This window comes from Narcine bancroftii, chromosome 10, assembly GCF_036971445.1.
Source record: "Narcine bancroftii isolate sNarBan1 chromosome 10, sNarBan1.hap1, whole genome shotgun sequence".
NCBI lineage: Eukaryota > Metazoa > Chordata > Chondrichthyes > Torpediniformes > Narcinidae > Narcine > Narcine bancroftii.
The window spans coordinates 76,639,012-76,666,991 of NC_091478.1; the positions used below are offsets into that span (position 1 = coordinate 76,639,012).

A 27,980-nucleotide genomic window follows, 5' to 3' on the forward strand; every position below is an offset into this window, starting at 1 on the left:
TCAAAACCCTCTCTGCTACCTTCCTTTGGAGAGCTCCCCATTGGATTTATTCTTTCTGAAATTGGTGAGATTAATGTTAAAACATAATGTACAAAGAATTTCTTTTTTTTAAACTTTATTTAAAATTTTATGACATGAATAAAATAAAAATTACATTTAAAGAAATAATAAAAAATAAGATAATAAAAATTAGAATACTACATCATTAAACTACACAAATTAACCCCCCAATAATATAACGCAACATTAATCATCTAATTTAAAATTAGTCCAACCCTCCCCAAAATAAAGAGTGAAGAATTAATTAACAATATTGTAAATAAAATAGAAAAAACCCCACTTACAAAAAAAGATAAAACTTAACAACAAAAAAAATTACTAACAAAAAAAATCAATACTAAAATAATACCCTTAAACATATATTTAAATCAAACATAATACATGTATTTAACAAATGAAATCCACTTTAAAACTAAGTTCAAATATTAAAATCATATATCAACCACATCTGTTATACAAAAAAATCATAATTAATAATACATAAATACAGAATTTCCATTAATACCGTTTCCTTTATAATTCATCGAGAGAACAAAAACATCCCTTAGAAAAACAATCAGATAAACTTTTTATTCCCTTCCCCTATGTACAAAGAATTTCTGACTCCAGGTGAAACCTAGTGGAAATACTTACTAGTTGAAAGTAAGCCAAGGGGAAGATCAGTTCCATGGATGGGACCTGTCAGTCAGATACAAGATTGGGATTTTGATCTGGGACCTTTTGGAGTGACTCTGTTTACACTGTTGCAATTGTGTTCTTGTAGCCTAAAGCAAACTTCTCCTGTGGATCTCAATTATGAACAAATTTAAGTTGTGGTTGGGTTTCTACTTCAAAAAGAATAATTGACTTCAATCGTTTTGGTTTTCTGTAAATGATGGGCTGCATTACACTTCTGTTATTCTGCAACACAATAAAAGCTAACAATTTCACTAAATGCTATCTCCTGATTGCATCATTAGGATTGGCAGTCACCAAATGATTAAAGAAAATTTTATTGGCAAGTATACTGAGATATTTCAAAAACTATCTCCACCACAATCTTTTTTTTCTGTGAAGTTCAAAGTTGTGCCATCAAAAAAAGCAATTTATCCCACCAATCCAAACAGATGTCTTCCATTTTTATTTCTCTTGCCCACCCAGAGATGCTGGTGTGGTGGTGGGCAAAAACGTCTCATCTACGTGCCATTCCTTGTGTTGATTGAGCTGGCTTGAGCCCACAATAGATCCTGGCACACATTAGCAAGAGTAAAAATGATTTCTGGTTGAGGCATTTGTCAATAGAAAGTACTTGTAGTCCCTTCAAACTCGATGTCTGGAATTTTCACTTTACCATTTTAAAAATTGGTTGCCTGTTCATTTATGAAGTGTTTGGGTTAAGTGCTGATGCATTATGCAAGAGTACTCCACATTTATCACGTTAAATAAACAAATGCATCACCACTTCAGGCATTTTGAAAGGGAATTTCATTGTCTTGGTTAGTAACTTTTTTAATATGATAAAGTAATATACTCATTTTGGAATTTTGGGAGGACTGTGGGGGGGGGGGCGGGGTAGGCAATACAGCAGCAAGGAAACAACATTCAAATATTTGGAAGGTTTCCAATCACTTCCATCTTTCTAATAATACAGGCGACTTTTTTCTCTCCCTGGAGTACAGGAGTAAGGGGAGACCTAGTTGTATGTAAAATCATGAGTGGCATTGGTAAGGTAACTGTACATTTCTTCCCAGGGGAGGGAGATGTAAAACTAGATGGCACTGATTTAAGGGGAGAGGAGAAAGATTTAAGAGACCTGGGGAGGGAGCTTCTTCGTACAGAAGGTGAAGAAATTGCCAGAGAAAGCAGTTGAAGTAGGGAAAACTGTGGCATTCAAAAGATGGACAGGTTCATAGAGAGTAAAGGTTTATAGGGATATGGGCTGAACACAGGCAAATGGGACTAGCTTGGTCGACATGGATACATTGGGCTGAAGTGACTCTTTCCATGCTCTAGCTCTTCATGGTGGGAATGTGTCCCCAGAGTCATGGAAAACTTTCCAAATTTTTACACAATTAAAATGCTCAGCAGGATGGAGAGCATCTGCGGAGAGATAAAAGAAAGTTAACTCTGCCTCCTGGACACCATACCAAAATTAGTGGCGCTTTTGTTTAAGTCAGTGGTTTTCAAACTGCCCCCGCTAAACTCGCATACCATTTTAAGTAATCCCTAGGCCATAAATGCTCTGTGATTTGTAAGGGGTTGCTTAAGGTGGTATGTGAGTGGGAAGGGAAGATTGAGAATCATTGCTCTAGACCTGATTGTTACTGAAATATTTTGCTTGAGAAAAATTGTCATTGGCCCATTTCCTTTGGAGTTATGAAACCGTGCACATAATCAGGTACGATTAAAACAGTGGTTTTCAAACTTTTTCTCTCCACTCACATACCAGCTTAAGAAACCACTTTTTCTAATCACAGAGCAGTTATGGCCTAGGGAATGCTTAAGGTGGAATGGGAGTTTAGGGGGACAGTTTGAAAACCAGTGGTTTAAATGTTATCAAAGATTCTGGCTTTGAAAGCTTTTTTTTCAGCACTTGTTCCTTCCAGTGTAGAAAATTATGTTTTTTTTTGTAATAAAAAAACTTGGGTTCTTTTAAAACAATTATACTTTATTAGCTATAAAGAACTCATTCAAGACCATATGGAGGCATCCATCTTGAATCCAACCAAGAGCTGCAGCAAAACAGTCTGACTTCTCTCTCTTCATCCCCTTTCCTTTAGATGTTTAATCTAACATGACACATAAATTCAGTATTTATTTCAATACTTGCAACAGCACCATTTAATTATGTATAAAAATTAATGCTAAATTTTATGAAGGTAACTGACACAAGGAAATAACCATATTTTTCTTTTTAATGCAATGTAAATTGAACTTGATTCCAGGAATTAACATTGCAATTGATTTCCTTTCAAATAGGAAGCACTTTAAAATGCTTTTTTTTTTAAAGAAATTAATTTTGTTTCAATTTTGGGATGCTGGCAATGAATCTTGAGAGAAGTAAACTTAGCAATCTCTAGAGCTTAACTGAGACACAAACTAATATTGGCTCAATTGTCTTTGTGAAACTGAACAACACGTTAGTTTTTAATAATAATAAAACACTTGCCTCAACTCTGCAGTTGCAAATGTGACAAGCATTTGGAAACGTAGTTTCCACTAAAACATAAGTTGGCAGATTTTCTACACAACAGCAATACCTGAGACTATGGGTAAAGCAAATCTTCCTTCATTCCTGAGGAATGGGAACCTTGTCCAGTCTTCTGCAGTAAGGTCTTGGTCTCTCAACAGCTGCCTGGGTCTCCAGTGAAATGAAGTTGAGTAATCTCAATCCAGTTCCAAATGGCAGGAGTCCACAAGTCAAAACTGTCTGTAATTGTGCACTAATTGAGAGCAAATTGGCAATTTCACTCGAAAGCCACGGCGATGGCCAGAGCAAAAAAATGTGAGTACTGTTCTTGTGTAGCATATTGTTCTTTGGATGTTGGAAGTGGAGATTACTTGTTGTTCCTTCCAGTGTAGAAAATTGTTTATTTTTTTGTAATAAACTTGGGTTCTTTTAAAACAATTATACTTTATTAGCTATAAAGAACCCATTCAAGACCATGTAGAGGCATCCATCTTGAATCCAACCAAGAGCTGCAGATAAATAGTCTGACTTTTCTCTCTCTCTCTCTCTCCATCCCCTTTCTTTCAGATGTTTAATCTAACAACATGACACACAAATTAAGTATTTATTTCAATAAAAACGTAAACATAAACATCAGCAGCACAAACTTTTTAAGTGTGCAGTTCCTTTTCTGGTTATTGATTGTGGATCACAGTTTGATCTATGTCAGCTGGTCCACGACTGTCTAGCACTGGTGGTGTTTCCTCTGTTGCTGTGCAGGCTGGATCTTCTGTATTTGTCTGTTCCTGCAGTATCTCATGTTTTCAGCAGGCTCTTTTGATTCCTCCTCTGTATTTGCCCATTCTCTGTTCTGACAGTGTAGGAACTTGGATTTACTTCCTCCAGAACAGTGGCCTTTCTGTCCCAAGTGGGGAATCTCTGAGTCTCACTGTGTCATGTTGTGCCAGTGGCCCTAAGCTTCTTGCTGACTTGTCATAGTTTGCTTTTTGTCTCCATTGCAAATGTTTTTATTTCCATTCACCATCTCTGTTCTTGTTTGGGTCTGCAGAGTAGGGATGTATGGTGCAGTGTCTGCGTCCCATCGGAAGCTCAGTGGGTGACATGCCATGTTGAATTGGTGAAACTCTGTAACTTAATAGAGTTTGATTATGGATCTGAGCCACTGAGTCTTGCTTTCTTGAGCAACTGTTTAAGTATGTGAACTCCTTTCTCTGCTTTACACCTTGATTGTAGATGCAGAGGACTTGAAATCACATGTCTAAAATCATACTTTTCTCAAATTGTCTTCATTTGTAGCCTGGTCCATTGTCACTATAGACAATTTGAGGAATTCCATGTCTTGCAAAGATCAATTTAATGTATTTTCATATACAATCAGCTGATGTATTAGGAAGCAGCACAATCTCCGTATCTTTGGCTTGGCTTCGCGGACGAAGATTTATGGAGGGGGTAAAAAGTCCACGTCAGCTGCAGGCTCGTTTGTGGCTGACAAGTCCGATGCGGGACAGGCAGACACGATTGCAGCGGTTGCAGGGGAAAATTGGTTGGTTGGGGATGGGTGTTGGGTTTTTCCTCCTTTGCCTTTTGTCAGTGAGGTAGGCTCTGCGGTCTTCTTCAAAGGAGGTTGCTGCCCGCCAAACTGTGAGGCGCCAAGATGCACGGTTTGAGGCGATATCAGCCCACTGGCGGTGGTCAATGTGGCAGGCACCAAGAGATTTCTTTAGGCAGTCCTTGTACCTTTTCTTTGGTGCACCTCTGTCACGGTGGCCAGTGGAGAGCTCGCCATATAACACGATCTTGGGAAGGCGATGGTCCTCCATTCTGGAGACGTGACCCATCCAGCGCAGCTGGATCTTCAGCAGCGTGGACTCGATGCTGTCGACCTCTGCCATCTCGAGTACTTCGACGTTAGGGATGTAAGCGCTCCAATGGATGTTGAGGATGGAGCGGAGACAACGCTGGTGGAAGCGTTCTAGGAGCCGTAGGTGGTGCCGGTAGAGGACCCATGATTCGGAGCCGAATAGGAGTGTGGGTATGACAACGGCTCTGTATACGCTTATCTTTGTGAGGTTTTTCAGTTGGTTGTTTTTCCAGACTCTTTTGTGTAGTCTTCCAAAGGCGCTATTTGCCTTGGCGAGTCTGTTGTCTATCTCATTGTCGATCCTTGCATCTGATGAAATGGTGCAGCCGAGATAGGTAAACTGGTTGACCGTTTTGAGTTTTGTGTGCCCGATGGAGATGTGGGGGGGCTGGTAATCATGGTGGGGAGCTGGCTGATGGAGGACCTCAGTTTTCTTCAGGCTGACTTCCAGGCCAAACATTTTGGCAGTTTCCGCAAAGCAGGACATTTCCTCCAGGAAAAACAAGGACTGGTTTGACGAAAACAGCCAGGAAATCCAGGAGCTGCTGGCAAAGAAGCGAGCTGCCCACCAGGCTCACCTTACAAAGCCGTCCTGTCCAGAGAAGAAACAAGCCTTCCGTCGCGCATGCAGCCATCTTCAGCGCAAACTCCGGGAGATCCAAAATGAGTGGTGGACTAGCTTCGCCAAACGAACCCAGCTCAGCGCGGACATTGGCGACTTCAGGGGTTTCTACGAGGCTCTAAAGGCTGTGTACGGCCCCTCACCCCAAGTCCAAAGCCCGCTGCGCAGCTCAGACGGCAAAGTCCTCCTCAGCGACAAGATCTCCATCCTCAACCGATGGTCAGAACACTTCCAATCTCTTTTCAGTGCCAACCGCTCAGTCCAAGATTCCGCCCTGCTCCAGCTCCCTCAACAGCCCCTAAGGCTAGAGCTGGATGAGGTTCCCACCCTGGATGAGACATATAAGGCAATCGAACAACTGAAAAGTGGCAAAGCAGCAGGTATGGATGGAATCCCCCCAGAAGTCTGGAAGGCTGGCGGCAAAACTCTGCATGCCAAACTGCATGAGTTTTTCAAGCTTTGTTGGGACCAAGGTAAACTGCCTCAGGATCTTCGTGATGCCACCATCATCACCCTGTACAAAAACAAAGGCGAGAAATCAGACTGCTCAAACTACAGGGGAATCACGTTGCTCTCCATTGCAGGCAAAATCTTCGCTAGGATTCTACTAAATAGAATAATACCTAGTGTCGCCGAGAATATTCTCCCAGAATCACAGTGCGGCTTTCGCGCAAACAGAGGAACTACTGACATGGTCTTTGCCCTCAGACAGCTCCAAGAAAAATGCAGAGAACAAAACAAAGGACTCTACATCACCTTTGTTGACCTCACCAAAGCCTTCGACACCGTGAGCAGGAAAGGGCTTTGGCAAATACTAGAGTGCATCGGATGTCCCCCAAAGTTCCTCAACATGATTATCCAACTGCACGAAAACCAACAAGGTCGGGTCAGATACAGCAATGAGCTCTCTGAACCCTTCTCCATTAACAATGGCGTGAAGCAAGGCTGTGTTCTGGCACCAACCCTCTTTTCAATCTTCTTCAGCATGATGCTGAACCAAGCCATGAAAGACCCCAACAATGAAGACGCTGTTTACATCCGGTACCGCACGGATGGCAGTCTCTTCAATCTGAGGCGCCTGCAAGCTCACACCAAGACACAAGAGAAACTTGTCCGTGAATCTCCGTATAGTTTGATAGATAATCAATAACCAGGAAGTAATTATTTCCATCTATGTAGAACAGATCAGTCCCAACTTTCTTTCATGGGTTTCTTTGCTTTGTGTGATGTTTCAAACAGGTCTCACAGTTTGAAACCATTCTGTCAATGTCAACATTTATCCCTGGCCAATAAACAGCAGTTCTGTCCCTCCTCTTGCATTTTTCCATTCCAACATGCCCCTCATGCACCCTTTTCACCATCTCGTGTCAGTGATTGAGGAATGATCATTCTGCTCTGTGTGAGTAGAAGCCCATTGACAATACTCGGCACAGCTCTGTTGTAGTGTGACAGACATTCACCTCTAGGCCATCGTTCATTCAGATTCTTGATGATCTTCCATCGAATAGTGTCCTTTTCTGTTTCAGCTGCAATCTGCTTGGATTTCCTGTCAGATACAGGAAGAGATTCAGTGATCAGATTCATGTGGAGATTCAAATCTGTCTCTGAGGAACTCGCATTGTGTGCTTCACTCTGCATGGTTGCCCTGGATAATGTGTCAACTAACAAAATAAGTTTCCCTGTTGTGTACATCAATTCAAAGTCATTTCATTGTAGCTTCATCATCAGTCTTTGGATTCTCAGTGACATTTCAGTGAGATTTTTCTTGATTATCACTTTTAATGGCTTGTGGTCTGTCTCTGCCACGAACATTGGTGGACAACACACATTACTGTGGAATTTCTCAAGTACATAGACCAGACCTAGAGACTGAAGTAGTACGACACTTATTCCATCTTTTGAAGTATCTGTAGATATTTTTGTCATTCTGGATGTATCAAAGAGTGTCAAAAGTACTGATTCTGTAGTTAGAATGGTCTTCAGTCATCCCCATTCTTCCTCATGGTTGTCTGTCCACTTGAGTTCACATTTGTCCTGTTTCAAAATTTCCTTAGGTACATTGTTTTGGAAGACAGGTTTGGTATAAATTTACCAATGAAATTGATTATTCCCAGCACTCTCAATGCACCTTTTTTGTCAGTGGGTCTGGACATCTCTAAAATTGCTTTTACCTTGCTCGTGTCTGGCTCCACACCTGCTTCTGACAGTTTATCTCCCAGAAAGGTGATTTCCTTCACACCAAACTGATACCTTTTTCTTTTTAACTTTAATCCATACTTTTGGATGCATCGTAGCACTTTGAGCCTCTCGCTGTGTTGCTCTCATGTGGAGCCTCATAGGATCATGTCATCCATGCGCATACGTACCCCACTTATGCTTTATATGATGCACTCCATTGTCCTGTGGAACACTTCTGGAGCTGAGGAAATTCTCAAAGGCATCCTCAGACAGGAGTATTGGCCAGTGTATTAAATGTACAGCATTTTATGCTATCTTCATGCAGTTTGCCAGAAGCCCTGGAATGCATCCAATTTAGTGAAAAACTTTGCACTGACCATCTTGCTTGTAATTTCATCCCTGGTTGGAATCTGATAATGTTCCCTCTTTATATTGTTGTTCATGTCTTTTGGGTCTATGCACACATGTAGGTCACCATTTTTCTTTTTGACATGCACCATTGAATTCACCCATTCTGTCGGCTCCTCCACTTTCTTCATAACTCCTAGTGCTGTCATGCAGTCCCATTTCTGCTTATGCTTTTCCTTTATTGGTGCCTCGAGACACTCACTTCTGGCTGTTCATCCTCCTTTAACTGTATAATATATCTGTATCACCAACATCGAAGTACTCGAGCTGGCAGAGTCTGCAAGCATCGAATTCATGCTGCTGAAGACTCAACTGCGCTGGGTGGGTCATGTCTCCAGAATGGAGGACCATCACCTTCCCAAGATTGTGTTATATGGGCTCTCCACTGGCCACCGAGACAGATGCACCAAAGAAGAGGTACAAGGACTGCCTAAAGAAATCTCTTGGTGCCTGCCACATTGACCACCGCCAGTGGGCTGATATCGCCTCCAACCATGCATCTTGGCGCCTCACAGTTCGGCGGGCAGCAACCTCCTTTGAAGAAGTCCGCAGAGCCCACCTCACTGACAAAAGACAAAGGAGAAAAAACACCACACACAACCCCAACCAACCAGTTTTCCCTTGCAACCACTGCAACGGTGCCTGCCTGTCCCACATCAGACTTGTCAGTCACCAACGAGCTTGCAGCAGATGTGAATATACCCCTCTATAAATCTTTGTCCATGAAGCCAAGCCAAAGAAGAAGAAAGAAAAAATAGGTGAATGGTAGAACTCCAAACCCCTTGAAGATGTCTGGAATATGATCCAGTATTTCCTCCATGCTGTTCTATGCATTGTTGTTCATAATGGGATACACGCTCTTGTCTAGGCTTGAGTTTTCACGTGCTTTGTTACCAAGTAGTAATTCATCTGGAACTACTGAGAAGCTGGAGTGGTTAGCTTTATCTTTAACTTTCACCTTGAGTTTACATGTACCTTTTGTGTCAATGCTCTCTCCATTATAGGCTTTGAACTGTAAAGGACTTGCATGGATGTATGGCTTTATCTTCATTCCCCTGAGTCGCGCTCACAGATCAAATTGACCTTTGCCCTTGTGTCTTGCTTGAAAGGAATGTTTGTCCCATTTGTATGTAATGGCAGTCCACTTATCCTGCTCGATTCTGTTCATGCTTGGCTGTTCAGTATCTGTTGGTTTAGAATAATTCTGCGCAAAGATGCCCACAGAAAGTGTATCACTGAGCGCAGTTTCTTCTCTAGTGTGCATGTTTTCACTTCTATTTTGTTTCCCTTTGGATTCTGCCCTTTGCACTTATTACAGACTTTTCCATAGGTGGGGCATCATCTCGGTGCATGTTGAGTGCTACATCGTTTCCAATTGAATGTCTCTCCATCTTTTTGTTGTTTCCTATATCTTTTTGTTTGTGTGTGGACACACACTGGCTATAGCTGTGGCTTAGTTTTCACTGGCTTTTGCACTCTCTCTGAACTTTTTCGCATGCTGCAGAGCTTATTCACTGGCGTGGCATGTCTTCACAGCTCCAGCTAAGGTAAGCTCTGTCTCTCACAGCAACCTCACTCTCACATTTTTATCAATAATCTTGAACACAATTTGATCATGGATCATTGAATCTTGCAATGATCCAAAATTGTCTCTTCTTGCTTTTAATTTCAAAAGTCCAATTTTTTTTTTCAAAAATCAAAGCTCTCTCCCTGCATCTGCATGCCGAAGCAAACGTAACTCTCGAACGTTTCATTTTCCTTTGGTGAACAGTGTTTATCAAACATTTCAATAACCTTGTCAAACTTGCCCTGGTCAGCTGCCTTGGAAAACCTCTCGTGCTTGAGATCACACCACGGTAAAAAGCAGTGCAATCTTCCATGTACCTGGTTTGCTATAGAGTCCAATACCTTGTAGGTACAGCATAACCTCCATTTGTGGCTGAAGGACCTGGTCCATGGTTATGACCATCTGACACCATGGCACTGGACAGTGTCTTTTCCAATGATCAAAGAAAGCTCTTAGGAAGTTGGCACAACACTATTACAGTACCAGCAACGTGGGTTGGAATCTGTCTGTAAGGAGTTTTTTTTACATTCTCCCCATGACCTATATGGGTTTCCTCTGAGTGCTCTGTTTTCCTCCCACCCTTCAAAAGCATATGGGGTTTGTAGATTAATTGGTTTATTTGAATGGGCTGGGCTTGTAGGTCAGAAGGGCCTTTATCGTGTTGCAACTCTTTTTAAATAAATAAATAAATAGATAGATAGATCGATAAATGTTAAGGTAATGCGCTCGAGTCATTCTCCAGTGATCTAAAGTTAAACCTTTATTGTAGTGTACAAGATGCTATTCTTTGAAATCAATATTTAGTTGAGGGATTTTCTGCCCTCTTGAATGAATAAGGAATATTTTGTTTAATTTTTTTTTGGTTGCAGTGTCCAAATAATATTAATTCTTTTCCTCTCCAAGGCTGGCAAATTTCTCATTCTGATATTCAGATCTGTCCATGCTGTCTTGTCTCAGTTATTGTTTCCAGCTGTGCATCTTCTCCTTCTCCATCATCTGCTGCACGACTCTGGCCCTTTCTCTAGCTCTCTCCCTCTTGATTGCACTAATTTCCTTTTTTTTTCTACTTGTCTTTCTTACTTTGCGGTCACCAACTTTGTTCCCTCTGTTCTGTGAAGCATTTAGAGAGTTTTGGTGAAAGGTTCTGGCTTTTTTCTCCCACTGTTGCTACTTGACCCACTGAGTTCCCCAGCAGACTCCTTTTTGCTCCAGGTTCTGACATCCACATTGCTCGTGTGTCCCCTGATCTTAGAAATGTTGCTCTGCCTGGAGAGCAGTGAAAAGCAGAAAATGCAAGAGTACAATTGAAAAGCCAGGCAGCATCTGTGGAGAGATTTTAAAAACATTTTAATGTAATTTTTAAATGTAGTCATACAATATGAACAGGCCATTTTGGCCCACAAGCCAATTGCATCCAATTAACGTGTGATTTCCCTGGTACGTTTTGAAGGGTTGGAGGAAACAATAACCCCCAGGGAAAATCCATGCAGACACGAGGAAGACAGCACTGGATTTGAACCCTGGTGCTGACTTCTGCCACCATAACAATGTTCTGCTAACTTCTACGCTAATTGTGCCTAACCCTTTCTAACCACGCACCTGACCAAATGTCTTTTAAATGTCATATTTGTACCTGCCTCCACCACTTCTTCCGACATTTTGTTCCATAAACCTACTTCTCTGTATGTGGAAAAAGTTGACTGTCAGGCCCCTTTTAAAAAAGAATCTTTACCCCTCTTCACCTTAAACTGATTGCCTTATGAAATATTCAAGTAACTGATGCCAAGCAATTGAATTTCTTGGATGGTAATTAGTGCAGTTTGGAGATCCCAGATGGATTTTTGTTCCTTGCTACCCGAGTTGGCCTTGATCACAATAAATGACCACTGCACTTGGTCACACCAGCGGGGAGAGGGAGATCTTGCAGTGTTCTCGTGGATCTGCGTACATGCTGAGCCAAGAATAGACTTGGATTTACTGATGTCATTGCTAGAATTCATTTTTCATGCTCGTCCACAAACAGCTGCTTCAACAAGGTCAGCAAGCAGCATGTACAAAGAATTAATCTTGTCACCTTCTGGGCTGTGTGGCCCAGCTGTTTGCTATGTAGACCTACTGGGAATTCAGTGGAAAATGATTCAGCTGTTGCCACTCTGTCATCAAGCTTTGTGCTCTCTGGAGTCATACCCATCTTGCTTGGCCATGTACTTCAACAACACACTGAAGAATACTTGGGTCTCGTTCTCCACTACAAAATTCAATCTATGCCTCTGAGTATGGGCAGGAAGGAGGAACTGGAGCTATCACAACTTTACTGGAGAGGGCACGTCTCCACACCTTGGGTAATGATCGGGTTGGGCTCAGACACCAGCACAATAAAAGTGTACCTGTCGTTAATCTACCCACCAAGAGAAGGCAGTTTTATATGCCTGTGCTTGGCCTTGTTGCCAGCATTCATTGTCTCATGGGTAAGGCTAATTTCTGTGCCAGGAAGCTGGCAAAGTTTCTGAAAATGAGTTGTTTCAAGAGAGCTCCTTTTACCAGTGTAACAGGATAAATTTTCAACATGTCCTCTGGTGTGGGAGGAAGAAAAGAAGTTGAGGGTAGGGTACTATATAAGAAAATTGGCAAGATGTGAAATTTTCCTTGCACTTTTGCTACCAAATAAAGTGAAAACCTATCACGAAATGTCATGGTTGTAATTTAACGTGAGATGTAGAGCATTTATACTTGGATGTCTCCTTAGTCATTTGCCTGTTGCCTCCTGAGATGCTGAACTGAGAAAGTGGGTGCATGTTGCTTATTACCAGAATCCAGTTGGCCCTTTGGGACACTTGCAGCTTCCAGGAGATCACTCTCACATTGGTCTTGTTCTCCCTCTTCTTATTTTTCCCTCTTGATCCTGCAATTTGCCCTCCCCTGTGTCCATTTGCCCACAATAAGGTAATGTACTGTGGTTTATTATCTCACCAGCACATCTTTAAGACAAAGGGAAATCTACACAGGTATGGGGGGAAAAAAAAGCACACTCCACACAGGCAATAGTCAAAGTCAGAATCAATTCTAAGGGCTTGGAACAGAGAGACTGCAGTGATGCCTCCCATAATTATCAGAAAGACAGAAAACACTGAAAATATCTTTTAAAGGGTCTTTCCACCAACCAACCAGCAAAGACAATCGATACAGCACTTTGCATTTACCAACTTAATTGAGGACTTGTCCAGATTGCTTGAGTAGTGTTTGCGGTTTTACGCCAAGTGCTGTAGAAAAGTTCATCCAGCAACTGTTCAGTGGCGGAAATATCCTCCTCAATTATTCTTGTTTCTTTTTCCCCACGGTCTGGTTCTTCAATAGTTAACCCACTGCATTCCTTTCAGCTTGTTACTTTTCTGAGCAGAGCTGAAAGATTTCATGTGCTGAATAATTTTGACCTGGGAGCAATGTATGTCTAAATATCCTAATTTGAAACATACTGGAGTTGCAAGTTAATTTGAGGGGGGGGGGGTGGAAACATGGGCCCGTGGGTCGAAAGGGCCTGTAACCATGCTGTATATCGAAATTTAACAAATTTAAATCGTACTTCGCTGCCGATTCATTTCTGGTCTCCGGCATAATTTTCTCGTATAATTCTTCAACGTGAAAGCCACATTAGGTTATTTGGAGGAAGGAGTATTATGCACTGGACAGCATGGAATGATTATCTGCAATTTCCCTTTGAATAAATCAATGCAAGTATATCACTTTTCCCAAGTCTGGGTTGCTTTGCACTTCCTGCAATATTTTTGAAGTGTGGTCACTGTTGGGACTTGGAAATGATGCCAATCTTGTCAAAAACCATTAGGAACCTGTATATTTCTTCTGGTGCAGCTGTTTCTCAGCATTGCTCCCAATGAGGCCCCTGAGCTTTTTTTTTCAGTCCCACATAAACTAAAAATAATCTTCAAATAAAGATTATTATGTTCTATTTAACTGAAAGCTTTTGTTTAAAAAAAAAACTGATTTAATTATCTAATATTTTTCAGTACTAGATCAAACAGTAATTTGAAGCATTTAAATAATTTTTTCTTAATTTGTTTTATTCACCTCAAATGCACTGTTAACTACATCATTGCAATTACAGTACTAATCCATCTCTTTCCCCCCCCCACCACCCCAGGCCTGACTCCAGCTGTCTGTATGGTAAGGAACCAGAGTCTCCTGCTGAGCAAAGATGCTGTACCTAGATCAGTTCAATACTCCACACACCCACCTACCTTTCACCACTGGAAGGAACTGGCAAATTATCTATCTGTCCACGTTCTTTGTAAGTAGGAATTTCCGAAAGGTGATTTTGTTTTTTCTTCATTCATTTGATCTGGGTTGAATTTTAAACAATAGTGAAAAGCTGAAAACAACTGATTGTGCTGGACAATGAGAAATTTTCTTCCTGATCAGTTTGAAGTTGGCTTTGAGCTGCTGATCATGAAAATCACCTTAATTTTTTTTCCTAGCATGCACTGATTTTTAGCTATAACCTATTTTTGTCATTTCCCTGACATTTTAAGACCACTTCAAGCATCCAAACCATGAAGTGCAACGTGTCATTGAAAATTCATTGTCTGCATTTGCACTTCGACTTCTTCCCTGCTGATCTTGGTGCCGTCAGTGACGGACATGGTGAAAGGTCTTTACCAGGACATTTTGACCATGGGAAAGTGGTATCTGGGCAACTGGAATCCATCAATGCTGGGCGACTGTTGTTGAACACTGACACGAGAGGCATCAGACACAGAGAACAAACTAAAATCACCAACACGACATTTTTCTGTCAGTTGAACTAACACAATGTGTTGGCATCATTATGTGACTAAACCTGCTAAATTCAATAAAAGTTAGTTTAATGTTTCTCCAACTTTCTACATGATGCAACAAATCTTAAATGATCTTTGTGTCCATCTTAAAAGTTGTCTTTCACAATTTCCATTTTTTTTCCCAGGAAGCAAACTTTTTTGGGGGGGAAAAAAATGTTGTCCAGTGTTGCAAGAGAAAATAATCCCATCATTCACCACCGGCTGACATGCACAATGGAAATATTGCAACTGATTTTGGACATCTCACTCTTTAAGAAGGATGTGGTGGCTTCACAGAGGGTGCAGTAAGGAATGGTTCCAGGGAGGAGGGGGTTCAGCTACAGGGAACATGGTCCTTTTTATTTGGAAATTTGTATCTCTCCCGACTGCTGGGCTGGACTGTCTGGCTGCCAAGTTACCAAAATAGAAGAATTGTTGGAATATTGTAAGAAAGCAATATTATATGGGTGCTGGTCATTTTTAATTATTTATGTATTTATGTGCCACTTATAAAAGCAAAGCTAATTAACAAGGAAAAAAATTGGTGGATCACAATAAACATCCAATTGGCTGTTTAGATCCCCAGTTTAATTTATCTGATCTTCTACATGTCACAATGCTCACTACCTCAAGATGCACCTGGTGTCTTCTCAAATAGAGCTGTATATTTTCAGGAAAGTTGTTTTCTTTTGACTGGCTGGTTTTCAAGGGAACATGCTAATATTTGCTTTTAACCCTTACATTACATCCTACCCCTTGTGAGCCCACAGTAGCCGATTAACCACCATCTCTAGTGGCCTAGCAGAACATGACAGGTGGCCACTCCATAGACCTGTTATTAATTCAAAAGCTCAATTATCTGTTTCACATCAACGGGACATGTGTCATAGATGACTTCTGCCTGGATAGAATCACGATTAGTGTGGAGGACTCTCAAGCTCTTGAGACCAGCTGTTGTTTTCAAGCAGTTCCTGATGACTAACACAAGTGAGGGTCATAGTGTTCAGATGCAGATTTCTTGTCTGACGACATATATATCACATACCACACAGATTTTTTCTGGGATGAGGCAAAATTATCACTTTTTTCTAGTGCAAGAAAAAAAACTGCACACTGCGTACACATGTAAAGAAATAACTGTAAACAGATAAACAAATGGTGCGATACAGAGGGAATAAAAAGAAATCAATAAACTGCAGAAGTATGAGTCCCTGATTGAGTTTGTTGTTGAAGAGGCTGATAGTAGAGGGGTAGCCACTGTTCCTGAACCTGGCAGCGTGAGTCTTTTGCCACCTATACCTCTTTCCTAATGGCAGCAGTGAGAACGGAGCGTGTGCTGGGTGGTGTGGATCCTTGATTGCTGCTGCTCTCTGATGGCTTCATTCCCTATAAATGCTCTCTATTGTGGGGAGGGTTTTGCCTGTGATGTCCACTATGTTTTGGAGGGTTATTGGTGTGCCCATACCAGTCTGTGATGCAGCCGGTCAGCATATTGTCCACTACACAGCTGTAGTAATTTTCCAGGGTTTCTGATCAGTGCATTTGTTGCTTTTAATACTATATTAGGGTATTTGTACTTTTATTAAGTGTGCTTGTATTTTACTAATTTTTATTTGTAATCAAAGTTAGTTGATGTTCACCAACTTAGATCCAAATCCTTGGAACCTATCTGCACTGTAGGAAAGGGATGTTTTGAACCCACTGCCAACCCCTCGCTTCTTTTAAAAAAAAGTTACTGCATCAGCTGTCAAGGATGTTGTTACAGTTAATATTTAAGATTCCTTAATTTTAAAAAAATCACAACTTCACTTTAGCTCTTGGACAAAATGTACTCTTGTCATGGACAAAGTGGCAGTCTTGGAGTATGGAATAAATAACTCAATGAAAAATTACAAAAGGAAGCTTGCCATTTAAATTAGCTAAGTTGCTGAAATGTCTTTGTTTTTGGTTCAAAAATTTGAACTTGGCTCCACTCATTTTCTAAAACAGATTGCAGAGCTTTGAATGATGGTGTCCTGTTAACAGATAGGTAACAGGAGACAAGGACAGCTCAGAGCATTACGAATGCACTGCAGCTGAAAGGAGTACGATATTAAACTTGAGGAACTCCTAAGAGTAATGAACAGTTCATTTGAATTTGTTTTCCACAGCAATGAATCCTTGTTCCACGTAAAATGTCATGCATTACATTCCAATGTGACATTTGCCTCTCTCCACCTGGTTATGAGGAGCATGTTACAAGAACAAACTAACAGTTCAGTGTGAGAATGTATACCATTTGCAGGTCCACTCTTTGGCTTCTCCATGTTAATTTGTGGACGCCAGTAGTAATAGCTCATTGATGTCCTGGGCTGAGTCCACTACCTTTTGCAGGATTTTGTGCTCAGGGGTATTGGTGCTCCCCTACCAGACTGTGATGCAGTCCAAGGCAAAGTGTGCTAACCGACAATTGTAGAAGTTTTCTGAGGTTTCCGATGACATATCTGCAAATTCCTGAGGAAGTAGAGATTTTGTCATGATGGATCCAGGAAACATCCTCCAAAATAGTGACTCCCAGGAATTTAAATTTGCTCACCCACTCCACCTCTGATCACTGGATCGTTCACTGCTGGTTTTCTGTTCAATCAGCTCCTTTGACTTGGTGACATTGAGTGACAGGTTGATGTTAGCGCACACACACGTCCAATTAACCTACCAAGCTGGTATGTCTTTGGAATGTGGGAGGAAACTGGAGCACATGGGAGGAAACCCACACAGACACAGGGAAAAGGTACAAACTCCTCACAGATCATGGCAGATTTGAACCCCAGGTCACTGGAGTTCTATGCTCTAATAGTGTTGCGCTAATTTCTACGTTAACCTTGCCACTTCGGTGATGACTATGAACTTTGCGTTGTTTCTTTTTGTGCTTGGATCAAATGAAATGTGCAGTTATGACATGCTGGTGTCAACTCTACCTCGACAATTTGAACTGAGTGGCTGACATACGTGAGTAAGCAAGTTACCTTTATAGGTTGTGTGCCCTGCATGCTTTCAATTATTAAAGTTCAAACCAACTTGCTGTGTTATAATAAGGCAGCAAACCTAATCAAAACTCAATACAGGCATCTGTCTACATTCAGCTCCTATCTTGAAGGGCTCAAGCCCGAAACATCAGTTATGTACCTTTATCTCTGCTATATAAAGGTTTGACCTGCTGAGATTCTCCAGTCTTGTGTTTTTACTTCAGCAGCAATGTCTGCAGACTTTCATGTTTTACTACTTCAAACATAGTCTAGAGGATTTTGTTTTGAATTGGTAGGAATTCCCTGAATAGTTGTTGGCCAGCTATCCGCTCTGTGTGAGTAGCTGAGTTCAAAGTTCTGTCCCATTCACAACTCAAACATGATGTGAGCAGCCAGATGAACAAGAATTTAAAACCTGGATTGACATTGCATTGAGCTACAACAAATAACTCCCTGGTAATGAAAGGCCAAAAACCAAAGGGAGCCTGCTGAAAGAGTAGGGCTGAGTTATTTACCATTCTTCACTGTTGTGTAAGTTTGACCAAATACTGGCATTCAAATATGAAACCAACATGCCTGAATGAAAATATTATTTAAGAATAACTGTCTGCTGGCTTCTGTCAAGTTTAAACTGTAATTAATCAACTTTAATGTTCAAAAGTAGTACACCTTTTTAAAATAATGGTTTTTATTTTTAACATGAACACAAAAAGGAAATGCACTTTCCTATCACAATCTTAAAAATAACTTGGTAAAAGAATCTCCATTGTCTTGTTTTTCTTGAACATTTAATTATTTTTTTTTTAAATCTTTTGCTTAGAGATATCTTCTGAATAACAATCCCTGCAGAAAACCATCTGTTCAGATCTTTCTCAGGCATAGTTTGCAAATTAGTGTTGTTTGACAGCAGTATCCACAGCATATGCAATAAATAATAACAAAAGCTACATCAATACCATTTTATCCCTGCAGCACTGACCCCTGTAATGAGTATTTGAGGGTGATGCTGAATTTCTGTGGTTGGGGAATGGCTGTTTTCAGACTTTCTTAATTTTGTATTAAATGCCTATTTAAATAAGGAAGGGGGCAGGGAGCAGAGAAGTTTACTGGCAAAATCCACTGGCCAAGAAAACCTGCAACACAACAGTGATGCAGGAGGTCCCATGGGTTCGGAGTTCTCCTGCAATGTGCACAGGCAGGCAATATCCTTAAAATATTTTTTATTGATTTGGTCGTGAGAAATATTACATGTTATACAGTGTCTACATATTGTTACATAACTTGTATATAATGCAATACAGAATATGGATTGTAAGTGATTTATACATCATCTTGTACACAATGCTCGAATGAACATGGAAATTGTCTTCTAAAAACTTTACCTCGTATTCTAATATTATGGCATATTCATTGTTGGTTATCTCATTGAACTAATCTGTTCTACTTGTAATGGAAAATACCCCCCCTTCCCCATTTGAATCCTCCCCCTCACACTAATCACAGTCACCAGTAAATAGCATGTAAAGAATTGAATCTCAGCTCCCAGACATTGGACAGGAAACCCCCCAGAGCACCCCTGCCTATGTATTCAAATTGTGATAAATAGTTCATGAATGGGCCCCATATCTTGTCAAATTCAATCTTGATTTCTTTGATGTTGTATCTAATTTTCTCCAAAATAAGGCAAGACATAAAATCTGGTATCCATTGCATAATAGTCGGTGCTGAGCTGTCTTTTCATTTCATCAAAATTGCTCATCTGGCTATCAATGAAATAAAAGCTAATGTTCTTTTTTTTTTAAATTAAGTTCAAGGAAATATTTTCTTCTAGAGAATAGCCAAACAAAGCAATAAATGGGCAGGGTTCCAATTTAATCCTAAGAATCTCTGATAAAGTTTGGAAAAATTGTTCACAAAACTTTTTAGTTTTGGACATTGCCAAAACTCATGAATCCGAGAGGCCTCAAAGATTTTGCATTTATCACATAATGGATCAAGCAAAAACACACAATACTGGAGAGACTCAGCAGGTCTCTCAACATCAGAATAAAAACGAGATAGTTTAACTTTAGACAGATGTATTCCTTGTACCACTTTCAATTGTATAAAACAACATTGTGCACAGATTGAAGTATTATTAATCTGATCAAGAGTGGCATTCCCGTCTTCATCTGGAATTGATGTATTCAAATCTCATTCCCATTCATTCTTAATTCCCCTCCCTGAACATATTCTTAGATCCATCAAAGTATCATAAATAATTGCTGTCAATCCACCATGAGAAAATCTTAAATCAAAAAGTAAAACCAGGATATTGGTTTTGGGAATCTGAGGAAAATTAGAAAGTTTAGACTGAGCAAAATGCCTAATTTGTAGCTATCTTTAGATTTAAAAAAAAGCCTGCTAGGAAGGTTGAATTAAATTGTTATTCAAATGAAGCAAAATTACCTCAAATGTACAAATCCCTAAAACTTTTTAACCCAGTCTATCCCACTCCTTGAAACCTGTATTTAAGATAGAGGGTTGAAAAAGATGATTCTTTATTATAGGGCTAGCAAGAGAAACGTTGAGATAGCCAAAGAATTTCCAAAATTGTGTCCAAATTCTCATTATCAGGTTATCTGTCAGTAAAGAAGAACCTAAAACTACCAACATGGCTACATTTTTAGAAAAACTTTGTTCCATTTCTTGCCAAGAAGGATGATCATCTGACGTATTAAAATAGTAGTAATGTTGGGGGGAGGGGAGGGGGGGGGGTCTTGTATGCCATAAAATACAGTGACCCTCTTCCTCTTCATTCAGTTCTCCCAGCAAGAAACAAAAATAATTGATTAGCTTTACTGATGGGCAAGAGAACCTATATGCCAGCCTTTTGCCAGGATGCCCACATGATTAGCACCTCAGATCTCCAGATCCTGCTCCCATCAGATGGCTTGTTTTGCAAAATGGACATTTCCTTATTTTCCTACATTGCACTTGCTTTGCCCACTCACCATCCACTGAGCCCCTTCATGTCCTCATCACAACTGACTTCCCTGCCTGTGTCAGCAAAAATAGCAACTGCCATAAGGCGCTGAAGACTCGGCCCTGATACCTGTGGCTCACGGCACATTACATCGTGCCAACTAAAAATGGACTAATTTCTGGGAGAAAATTAGGCCTTTTTGTTCTACGGGTTTGGCAATGTCACAAAGTCTCTTCATAATCGACTGACGTGGGAAGAGTAGAAGGTGCATGTCATTGGAGGTTGTACCTTCTTAATGGAGATGCAAACTGATGTTAACAATAAACATAATCTGTTCACCCATGAATAATATGGTCTTTATTTTACTTTCCTTTGCTAAGTTCCTCATTTAACAATTTTCAGATTATTCCTTATTGCAGCTCAAACCAACCTCCCCTCAATTGACTCTTCTTGCTGCCTCTACAAGTGGTCAGGATAATAAAGGACCCATCCCACTACAGTAACCCTCCCTTCTCTTCCCCCCCCCCCCCCCCCCAATCCTGTTGGGCAGAAACCTGGACCACCAGATTCAATGACAGGTGTTACTGCTGAGTAGATCTCCAATGCAAAAGATGATCTCTTGTTCTTGCAAAACCACCTCAATCCAGACCTTGCATTATTTAAATTTCACTGTAATACTTCTGTGTTATTTTAACTGGCACTACTTGTACCGACGCATGAGTTGACTTGTCTGGAAAACGTGCAAAATAATTTTGCACTCTTGCTTGCTGCATATGACGGTAATAAACAACTCTTATTCCATATTATCATTGCATGTGTAAAAATGACACTTATTCAGGTTTTTTGCATAATTGCATCAATTACCAGTGAATACATATTTTTAAAATGTTGTGGCATTAAACTATTTTTGAATTTTGTGGAGTCCACAAATGCATAACTTCCCATTGCCAACACTGAGAATTCTCACCAGCCCTTTATTGGCAGCTTTACTACCCGTCAGGTGATTATTTGGATGAGTGTGGACGCGTGGATCTGCTGGTGTGCCCCTCTGTTGTAAGCTCAGTGGGAAGGTTAGGGGGGGTGGGGTGGGGAACACTGTTACTTTGGGCAAGATCCTTTTGAAGAAGACCAATCTGGGAGGTGTGTTTTGAGGAGAAAATGAAATTGAGTATTTTTTTTAAGGACAGATAGGAAGAACAAGTCCAAGTTCAGACAGCAAAAGCTAACGGGTTTGTATGAGTGCTGGATGCCAGCTGATTTTGATTCCTTGATCCGCTTCAAACAGGAAGGTGAAGAGAAGACATTTCAATGACATCTATTATTTTCTTCTATTGCTTACACTAAAGGTTTAAATGAACATCATTTTAACTTAAATTCAATTTACAATATTTTTCCTTTGCAAATCACAGCAGTTGGGAAATTATGCAATTATATATTCTCTGTGCAAAATTCCCTAGGCCCAGTTAGTCCTGGAGGCACTCTTCTGCTTTTGTCCTGGGAATGGTTACCCAACCCCACCCTCTCATTTCACAGTCAACTCCACCCTCTCTGACATTTCTTTTCTTGCCACACAATTGTTGTTGGTTTTCTCTGACCCCCTGATCAATTAATTCCCTACTTACCACCTGAGTTTTTGTTCCAATGCCACGTCCCACGCTTTTCCAAATACAGCTTTTCAAAAGTTCACTTTACACTGCATTAGTACCGGTTTTCGCTAACCGAAAGAAATCTGAAGATTTTCTCTTTTACGAAAAAGGGCACCCCAAGCAGTGAGAGTAGCACTGCCCAGCTCCTTCCCCAGGAATTGCACTCCGCATCAAGCCACCATAGCTTTGAACAGTAAATGACCCTCTTCCTCTCTCTCTCTCTGTCTCCTGTACCCCCCACTACCCCAACCTCTGATGACTGACCTAACATACCATCATCACCACCTCCTCCTCTCAGTCTTCCAGTGTGCTCGCAGTCTTCCTGATCCTGGTAAGTGAAACTAGATTGTATATACATTATTTCTACTTTGTATAGACAGTGTATGCATTATCTAATTCCTGTTTTTCTTATATGTTAGTGTTATTTTAGGTTTTGTGTGTTATTTGGTAGGTTAATTTTTTTGGGTCTGGGAACGCTCCAAAAAAAAATCCCATATAAATTGATGGTAATCGCTTCTTCACTTTACGCCATTTCGGCTTACGAAAGGTTTCCTAGGAACACTCTACTTTCGGGTAGCAGGGGATACTCTATCCCTAACCAAACCATAGATAACAGCCGGTAAAACTTGTCAATTTGATTCACTCTACCAGCAACCTGAACTTTTACTCTTGCTGTTTTATCTCTGGAGTTTTGCAGTGCCATGTCAATGTTTTAAACATCTTGTTTGGGTAGCTACAACTCACAATAATGGAGCTGAATGTTTGGTCAGGTTAAATACGCTGTCGGATTCCACAGACGTTGGGGCATCTGCTGTTAGTTCCACTGGGATTCTTTGAAGAATAATGACAACTGTCTCATTTTGTTTTGCAGGAAAAATATTTTAAAGTGCTCACCATTTAAAATCTCTACAGTTTGTAACATCACTGTCCTTGTACATTCTCAGATAAAATGGAAGAAATGTTTAATGAAGTTATTTAAAATATCAGCCTGGAAATGCGTCCTCCTGAAATAAAGAGCCCAGGAAGCGACATCACTAGGTTTGGTGTCACCCAGTGCGATAAGTTCCCCCCCCCTCCCCAACCCACAATGAACCTCCTCCTGTACCATACAGAATGCTTAGTGATAATTTTTTGTACTAATGTAACTTGTAAATTGTAATTCCTGTATATCACTGAATGTAATGGCAATAGTAGTGAGATAAACAACAAGCAAAATTAAAATTACACCATTAAATTACAATATCATATGCACAGCCTAAATGTATTTATATTTACATAGTTTCATATGGTTAAAGCAAAAATTTGGTAAGAAAACAATACAATTCAATTTTGATGTAGTTCTTAAACATTTTTATTTTATGCTGATTTTAACATTAAACTTTGTGACATGAAGTACAATAATGGATTAGGTTTGCATAATCAATAATGGCCCAAAAATGTAGAACGTAGACAAACGCGTATGGAAATATGCTCATAAATGAAATATTCCCATTTAAAAAATGAATAGGAACAAATGCACAAGCCTTTCCACACTTGGTGAACATCTTGACAAATTCAGAACTTTCCTTTCCTTGCCTTCAAAGCTGCAAACTTGTGACTCACTTCATCGAAATCGATGCCTTTCGCCAGCTCACTTTCAGTCAATAATATTGCAAGATCGGAAAGCTTTGACAGTCATTTCCATGTCACCCCCTCTGATAGTATCACCTGGTGCAGTCTGAAACCTCCCACATCTCCCAGTGAGCCCGAGTACAATCGGGCAAAGAAGGGGCCTGTTACTGTGCTGTATGTTTAAATTAGATTTTAAAAAGGCTACTGTTAAAAGCCTCAGATAGTTGTTTGTTGTTGCAATGCAAGCAACTTGCTGATTACTTTTTCAAATAATAACTCTTTCAGGATGTGATTCGGGCTTTGGAAAGATCATGGCTCAACACTTTGACTCGTTGGGACTTCAGGTTTTTGCAACAGTGCTGAATAAAGATGGGCCAGGAGCAAAGGAGCTGTTACAGGGCTGTTCAGAGCAACTCACCCTAATTCAGATGGATCTCACCAAACCTGACGATATTGACAAAGCCTTGCAAATGACAAAGGACAAACTTGGTGAAAGAGGTGAGAGGAGAGGATGTGAATTCGTCCAGTTATTCTGCTGTTTGTTTTGACTTTAACAACAATTGTGCTCAATCAGGAACAAAAGTATTTCAACAGCACTTTTTTAGTCATGCAGGTCAATTTCTGCATTGGAAAAATGGAAATAACAGCCAGTAATAGTTAATGCATTCATCAGAAACACCTTTCCATCAGCTACAACATGGCTCCACCAACAGCCACATCTTCCACCTCCTGCTTTTCATTCTCTCTGTGACTCCTTTCTTCGCTCTTTCCTTCACCTCCTCCCACCCTCCGGCACTTCTCACTGCAAACAGACGACGTGCAATACTTGCTCCTACAGCTCATCCTCACTTCCATCTAGTGATCTAAAACGGCCCTTCTAGATAATTTGACCTGCACCTCCCCCAACGTTGTCCACTGCACTTGATGCTCCTGACGTAGCCTCCTCTACAAGGTTGAGACCATGTGCAGACCAGGAAACCACAGTCCTTGCCACAGGAGCTCCTGGTTTCCAACGTTTTTTGAATCTCCTCCGCATGCCCACCCTGACTGCTTGTCCTCAGTAACTTCCGCTGCCAAGGTGAGGCTAAATGCAAATGTGAAAGACGGCACTTCATATTCTGCAGCCCAATCTTTCCCCTCTGTCCCTTTCACTTTCTTTTTCATGCAACTCTGTCCTCTCACATATCCCCTTCTTTTGCCCCCCCTCCCCCATTTCACCTTGCCCCATTACCCGCATGCTTTTCATTTTCACATCTCCTCAACTTGCCCACGTGTATTCACACATGCATTCATTCTGGCCTCTTGTACATTCCTAATTCTCATCAACCTATCTTTGGCCCCATCCTGTTAGCTTGCAAAGCCCTAAGGACTGTGATTCCATGTCTAAGAATGTCTGAACTAATACTTCCTCCTCTAAAGCTCTTGATTGCCTGTTCTAATAAGGTCCACTTAAATTTCATAACTTTCTGAGAAACATCTTGAAACATTTTCTCTCTCTCTCTCTCTCTCTCTCTCTCTCTCTCTCTCTCTCTCTCTCTGTGTGCGTGTCTCTGCTTGTGCATGTCTCTCTGTGTCTCTGCCTCACACTGTGTGTGTGTGTGTCTCTCACTCTGTCTCGCACTCTCTCTGTCTCACTCACTGTCTCACGCTGTGTGTGTCTGTTACGCTTTGCCTCGCACTCTCTCTCTCTCGATCTCTTCCCATTTGATCACACAGTGGTTGCACCTATCTCTTAAAAATCTGTCTCTACCTTCACCCTCTTCCCTCCTGTACCTGGCTCCTTCTGTCCTTTCCTTTTTTTTCCGTTTATCTGCCTCCACCTGCCCCTGTCCCTCGCCCTTCACCCCTCCTCGGTCCATTCCACAGATGCGCTCTGACCCCTTGAGTTCCTCCAGCAGTTTTTCACCCATGATTTGCAGTCTCTTATGTTTCCAGATGCCCTGCTCCCCAGAAGAGTGCACTAACGACATCTCGCTACGTGAAGCACATTTGAAATACGGGCTTGAAAACTGAGGACGGTATTTTCAAATGTGGTTACATTAAAGATTTGGTGCTAAGTCTTCATAATGAACAATCTCTCTGGCACTGAAAATTAATAGTTATATTTGTAGAATCTCATTCAGATTTGCTGTCTGTAAGGAGTTTGTACGTTCTCCCTGTGTCTGCATGGGTTTCCTCCTACCATTCAAAATGCATGGTTTGTAAGGTAATTGGGTGGCACTGCTTTAAATGGCCAGAATCAGCTCCAACCATGCTGAAAATAAAATAAAATTTAAAAATTAATACATACAACCACTTCAGGATGCACATCTAGCTTTGGCACATCATCAGTGGTGCATTTTAACTAATTGAAAACTTGGAAAGTTGACCCAGCAGATTTCATTACCGAGGTAGTGTATTGCTGTACTAATGATAATCTTAGGAAGCTGTTTTTGCATGGTTATCTCCAAACTAGTTTTGAAGAGGATGTTCCAATCCATTTTCAGATTTATTGTCAGAGTACATACATGCCATCACATACAATCCTGAGATTCTTTTTCTGCGGGCAAGGCAGAATTACAACTTATTGGTAGAGCAAAAAAAAACTGTACATAGTGTAAACAAGTAAAGAACTGAAAACCGATAACGAATGTAAATAAACTTTGCATTGCAGAGAGAGTAAAAAAGAATCAAAGAGAACAAGTAAGAGTCTCTGATTGAGTTTGTTGTTGAGAAGTCTGCTGGTGGCGGGTAGCAGCTGTTCCTGAACCTGGTGGTGTGATTCTTGTGATACCTATACCTCTTTCCTGAAGGCAGTAGCGAGAACAGAGCATGTGCTGGGTGGTGTGAATCCTTGATGATTACTGTTGCAATGTTTTCAGTAGTGGGGAGAGTTTTGGCTGTGATGTCCTGGGCTGTGTCCACTATCTTTTGTAGGGCTTTACACCCAGGAATATTGTTGTCCCCATATCAACATGGTTATTATTACCCAAAAGGTTGTCATTATAGTTCTAACTTGGAACACAAGGTCTCATTGAGGTCTCACTAAAGGGGCATTCGTTTCTGTTTCGCAGGTCTATGGGGCTTGGTCAACAACGCAGGAAAGTGCTTCAACGTTAGTGATGCCGAACTTTCAACTGGGTCTAGCTACAGAGAATGTATGGAAATCAACTTTTTTGGTGCAGTAACCATCACAAAGGGCTTCCTTCCATTGTTACGCAAGACCAAAGGAAGAATTGTGAATGTTTCCAGCCCAGTGGGTAAATTGGATTAGTTACAAGAACACCAGCATGAGATTAGGCGCCTGCCTACATTTTGCTCATAGCTTGATGAGGGGCTCAAGCCCAAAACATTGATTATGTATCTTTATCTTTGCTACATAAAATACACTGTTTGACCAGCTGAGTTTCTTCTCTCCAGGATTATGTTTTCACATTTATTTTTGTCTAATCATTCTTCTGGGTCCCAAGTCTAACCCAGAGAAGAGAACCTCCTTGGAGACGATCATATTCTCTCTTGTCAGTGGTATCTCTCAGCAGGAACAGGGAGGTGAATCCTTCGAACTGCTTTGCTGTGCTTTTTATCAAAATCCTATTGCCATGTGCTAATTGGATTTCTGTGAAGTTACAGCAATCTGCTAACCATGTCATTGTTAGTCCTTGGGCCAATGTGTTAATCTAACATAGTTATATAGTGGATAACTTAGAATGGCTCTAACCAGTCAAGGCCACAATGCAATCACCTTTGCAGAGTTTTATAAGCATAGCTGTCTGGGATATATTGTATAAAATGTCTATGCTGGATTGTCGTAGAGGAGAAGCAGAAGACTGGTGCAGGGTTCCAGAAAAATGAGGAGATCACCCCTTAGTTTGTGAAGGAGAAGCAGAAGAAACGACCGGCAGGATGGTGACTACTGTGGCTGGAGAACACACAGGCCGACTGGCTGCTGGTGACTTGTGGCAAGGCAAGGAACACCCACGTGCTGCTGGCGACTATGGTGGAGGGGATTCACACCAGGCTGCGGACTGCTGGCGTGTGGCCTAAGGAGTACCAGGCTTCAGAACTGGGATTGTGAGAGGA

The 27,980-nt window shown here is 40.9% G+C and overlaps 1 protein-coding gene across 2 annotated transcripts in view; it reads left to right on the plus strand.

Annotated features, from left to right (window-relative positions):
* Positions 1-27,980, plus strand: part of LOC138744789 (11-beta-hydroxysteroid dehydrogenase type 2-like) — a 50,890-nt gene that overhangs the window by 11,443 nt on the left and 11,467 nt on the right. For both annotated transcript variants that reach the window (XM_069901451.1, XM_069901452.1), the window contains exons 2-3: positions 24,207-24,419; positions 26,975-27,160. In XM_069901451.1, coding sequence (XP_069757552.1) covers positions 24,207-24,419; positions 26,975-27,160 — 399 coding nt within the window. The remainder of the gene's footprint in view (positions 1-24,206; positions 24,420-26,974; positions 27,161-27,980) is intronic.